The 4,215-nt window shown below is 39.8% G+C and overlaps 1 protein-coding gene across 5 annotated transcripts in view; it reads left to right on the top strand.

The window, feature by feature from the left end:
- elmo1 (engulfment and cell motility 1 (ced-12 homolog, C. elegans)) overlaps nucleotides 1–4,215 on the top strand; it is a 99,928-nt gene that overhangs the window by 51,438 nt on the left and 44,275 nt on the right. For all 5 annotated transcript variants that reach the window (XM_032534950.1, XM_032534947.1, XM_032534949.1 and 2 more), the window contains 2 exons: nucleotides 1,061–1,165; nucleotides 2,537–2,645. In XM_032534950.1, coding sequence (XP_032390841.1) covers nucleotides 1,061–1,165; nucleotides 2,537–2,645 — 214 coding nt within the window. The remainder of the gene's footprint in view (nucleotides 1–1,060; nucleotides 1,166–2,536; nucleotides 2,646–4,215) is intronic.

The raw sequence follows: 4,215 nt of genomic DNA, 5'->3' as shown, positions 1-4,215 counted from the left end.
CACACACACACACACACAAGCCATAATTCTCTAGATATGCTTTATCACTGCTGAGATCATTTGTTTGCCTTCCTAAGCCTTCAGGTTCTTTAAGTAGGGATTGTTGCACATGCTGGAATATTTTTCAGTTGTCCATACGAGGGGATTTTTTTTAAGTTATGCATGTCCTCGTATATCTGTTTCTGTTTTAAGCCTAGAAGTTTGCTTCTTGTCAGGCAGAATTACAAAACTGATGAGGCAGATCTTAGTGTCCTCCATTCCTCTTTCATCCTCCACTCTTCTTCCTCCTCTTCCTGTCACTTTTCTCTTCATGTCTCACCTTTTACACTCAACATTAGCTTCAGAGTGATGTGTTTGCATCTGTATCTGTGGATTTAATCATTAGTTGACTGAATTCTCTGCATTGTCTAAGGGGAATTAAGAATGATGGACTGTGACAGCGCAGGCAGCATCTAACTGCATATTTTATACAATATTCAGATGTTATGGGAGGTGGTGGTGAAGGCTTGCTTTTGCAAAGTTTTGGGTTTGTTTCTTCACATTTTGGGTATTGGTAGTTTTAGGCCAAACAAAACATTGTGAATGCTTGAATTTCTTTCTGAACATTTTGCAAAGCATAATGTAAGTTTTTGTTTCACTGCTATTCCTTCTAGCCTTCAACTTTCACTACATTTTGACTTGAAATTTGCTTTAAGATAGCATCACTATCCAGGAAACCTATAAATAACCAAAATGTCATTTTTCTTGTGTTGATATATAATCCAATTAGTTATTTTACTGATTTTAAAGAAGAAAAACTTAGTATTTATAAAATATATTAATTTTCATACTATAGTGAACTGTATAGTTAGTCAAAAAAGTAAAATCATGCCTGAACGTTCCTAAACCCCAGGTTGCTAGTAGGGAAATGGTTGTACTGTGTAACTCCCAGTGTGAGTGCATGACTGTTGCCTTTCGTGGATTATACCTGGAAGAATCAAGGTTAAAAAAAAAAAAAATTTGATAGAATATATGTGTTCAAGTACATGTCTCCCCCTTTTCCTCCTCCTGTGTCTCTCAGAACCATGTGAATCCAGCTGTGGATTTCACCCAGATTCCTCCGGGCATGCTGGCTCTGGATAACATGTTGTATTTTGCCAGACACCACCAGGACGCCTACATCAGGGTGAGCATGCACGTACACCTTTTTCGCAGTTCTACCCCATGTACACACAAACACTTACACTGATAGTTGGATATTTCGCCTCGTCACCTCAGCTTCCTACCAAACCTTCTTACCTCCAGCTAATTCACTTTTTTGTAGTTTCTGGCTTGTTCCCAAATTGTCTTTCAGCTAAAACTACATTTCATAAAGTTGCTCGGCCCGGACGATACAAATAATTAAATTCCTTTCTGTGTCAGTCCCCAAGCAACGGTCTAATTACTTAATTTTTACATGACCGGCAACATGATATTATGCTCCTGGGTTTTAGACTCATATGATGGGGTATAACTATAGGGACTGTCTGTAATGGGATGGCGTTCATTAGTTTGGTGATTAGTGTGTTTGCTAATTCAGGTTAGTTTGAACCATTTGTTGTCCAGCACGCTATTGTAATTAAACTTTTGTGTTTTTTATCATGGTACACATGCAGCGGTTTACTCACATGTTTGTCTGTTTGTCTGTTTGTGTTTGTGTGTGTGGGCGTGTGTGTGCGGTCATAATAATGGCGTGTGACTCTCATAGTCTCTGAAGTTGAATCAAGAAAAGAGATGTGTTAGCTGACTCAGCCCTTACCAGAGTGGGGAAACATGCCTCCAATTTCCCAAATTAAACTGTCACCAACTAAAATGATTGGGACCTTGATGGCCTCATTTATGGCAGACTGCCACCATCCACATAATTAGAGTGAATATGTTTGCCGTTGAGATTTCATTCATGTGTTTTGGTTCCAAGCACAAAGTTTAGAGGGTCAGATAAGGTAAAATATTGACTCATAGTTTCAACCATATTGGAAATGTTTACGGGAAAATGACCTTCAGTGCGCCAAGCCCGCCACTATAAATGAATGCAAATATGTTTTACATATTCTTGTAACCACAAAGCACTCTTGGGAGTGCATACCTCTGCCAACGCCTCAAAATAATCTAAATTTGTTATTTTAATATAAAATGATTTGACGTGTTAAAGGCGCTGCATGTAGGATTTTAACATTTCTGTCTTTGGCAGCTCCAAGTTGTAATGTCAAAACAGGTACCACAGCAGACACCAATTTATGCCTCTACCAAGAAAAACTGGATGAAAGCAGCAAGATGCATCATCTTATGAAGATTTGTTACATAGAGGCTTTAATCTGCATCTGGATACAGATCAATGTGCTACTTTTAATATTATCTAAATTCCAGGAATACACACATGCTGTATAAGCGAAGTGGCATCACATTTTTTCAGTTTTTCAATTCACAGGCATATCAAATATTTATCCATGTTTTGACCTCTGAAGAGATGCAGTCTTGATATATCTTGTCTGGCTGATTTGATTGTCTGTGTTTCTAGATCGTCCTGGAGAACAGCAGTCGAGAAGACAAGCACGAGTGTCCGTTTGGCCGCAGCAGCATCGAGCTGACCAAGATGCTCTGTGAGATTCTCAAAGTGGGCGAGCTTCGTAAGTCTACATCAGCAACACACATTTTCCACTGACAATGTACTGTTGCTTGTAGTTTGTCTTCATCGCACTACTGCTTTCTCTCACAATATCTTTAGAATTAGCACACACACAGTTTGAAAAATAGCTGAGGGATTGCTTTTCCCACCGAGATGTATATACTTATATGCACAAAAATATAAACCTTCCTTCACACATACTCACGATTACACACATTTCATCCCTGTGAGCATTGAAGCTGCCATTATGTTCAGTAATTGTGCTGCCAGGAGTTCATTATTTAGTGATGCACCTCGCCCCAAATGAGCCCCTTTCAGCCTAATATTCTGCCTCTGGGAGGCACACTGCGTAGAGAAAGAGACGCTGTGCCCACGTCCACTCCAAATTGATGTGCCCTTTTCATCTGTCTTTACTTGTTTAAATGGGCGAATTGGTCTCCATTCTGCTCCAGACTGACCCCTGCTGCTCTCTGTAGGGAGGGAGACGGCATTCTTAGCTCAATTTAAACTGATATGCCCTTTTCATCTGCTCATGTCTTTTTGTTCATGGAGGATTTAGACTTGGCTGCATTTCAGGGTTCTTTACTCTGGTCTGCAAATTGCAACAAGGGACATTAGACTTATAGTATCCACTTCTGTATCTGTGTCCTAAGAAATGCTCAGAGAAATGTCATTCAAATGTCTCTCATCTGTCCCTAACATTGCTGATAAAAGTGCCAGGCTATGTTTCAATACAAAATAAGAAGGGGCATTAATATGTTTTTTTTAAACATTTCTCAGTGAATTGCAACTTTCCTGTCCTACTTAATATGCTCTTATCTCCGCTAGACTCCACTTTAATGCAAAATGTCACCTTCCACATGAAATTCTGAGCACATACTGTAGTCAGCAAAGGCAAATGCATGCTGTCTACACTACTTTATTGCATAAATGCATTTACCCAACATGTGTGTCTTGACCTGGAGAGGCTAGAGGGTTTTAGTCCAGAGGGGCCTGGTGAGCAGGTCAGGTAATGTCTCATGTGGAGCTGTGTGACATGTGAACATGCATACTGAGCTTTGAGTTTTCCAAATTTCAGTGATGGTGGCTTTTTACCATAACTCTGTGTTTTTGTGCATCTACTTGTGCAGGCACATATTTATTTTCCATGCAGTGTGTCTAAGGGCTTTAGTTTTGTGTGCTCCACTGCACATGCCCTTTTGATCTTCTCTCTTAGCGAACCGAAATTGCTTCCCCTTAGTCTCTCTTAGAAAAATTGCTTTAACCTCATTCATATCAAAATGCAGATTTAGCAATCAAACTTGTCCCAAAATGGGAAACATCTGTATCTCTAAGGCTTTTCTAAGCATGTAGTTGAAGGCTTATGCAATAGAGCTAAATCCCCAGGATGAATGCCAGGCCATCATTACGAATGAGACTTTGTTTTTGAGAGACTTGCTTGTTCAAATAAATAGAGCTGGGCCGAGTGCAGGATTTCACATAACTTACTCAAAAGATGAGAACAGAATATGGAATTGACCTACAAATTCTGCCCCAGCATATTGTAATCACCCTGGTTTCCGTGCGTGCGT

Source organism: Etheostoma spectabile, chromosome 14, assembly GCF_008692095.1.
Source record: "Etheostoma spectabile isolate EspeVRDwgs_2016 chromosome 14, UIUC_Espe_1.0, whole genome shotgun sequence".
In the NCBI taxonomy this organism is placed as follows: Eukaryota; Metazoa; Chordata; class Actinopteri; order Perciformes; family Percidae; genus Etheostoma; species Etheostoma spectabile.
The sequence above is the reverse complement of the archived record's forward strand: the minus strand, read 5'-3'. Positions and strand labels throughout refer to the sequence as shown.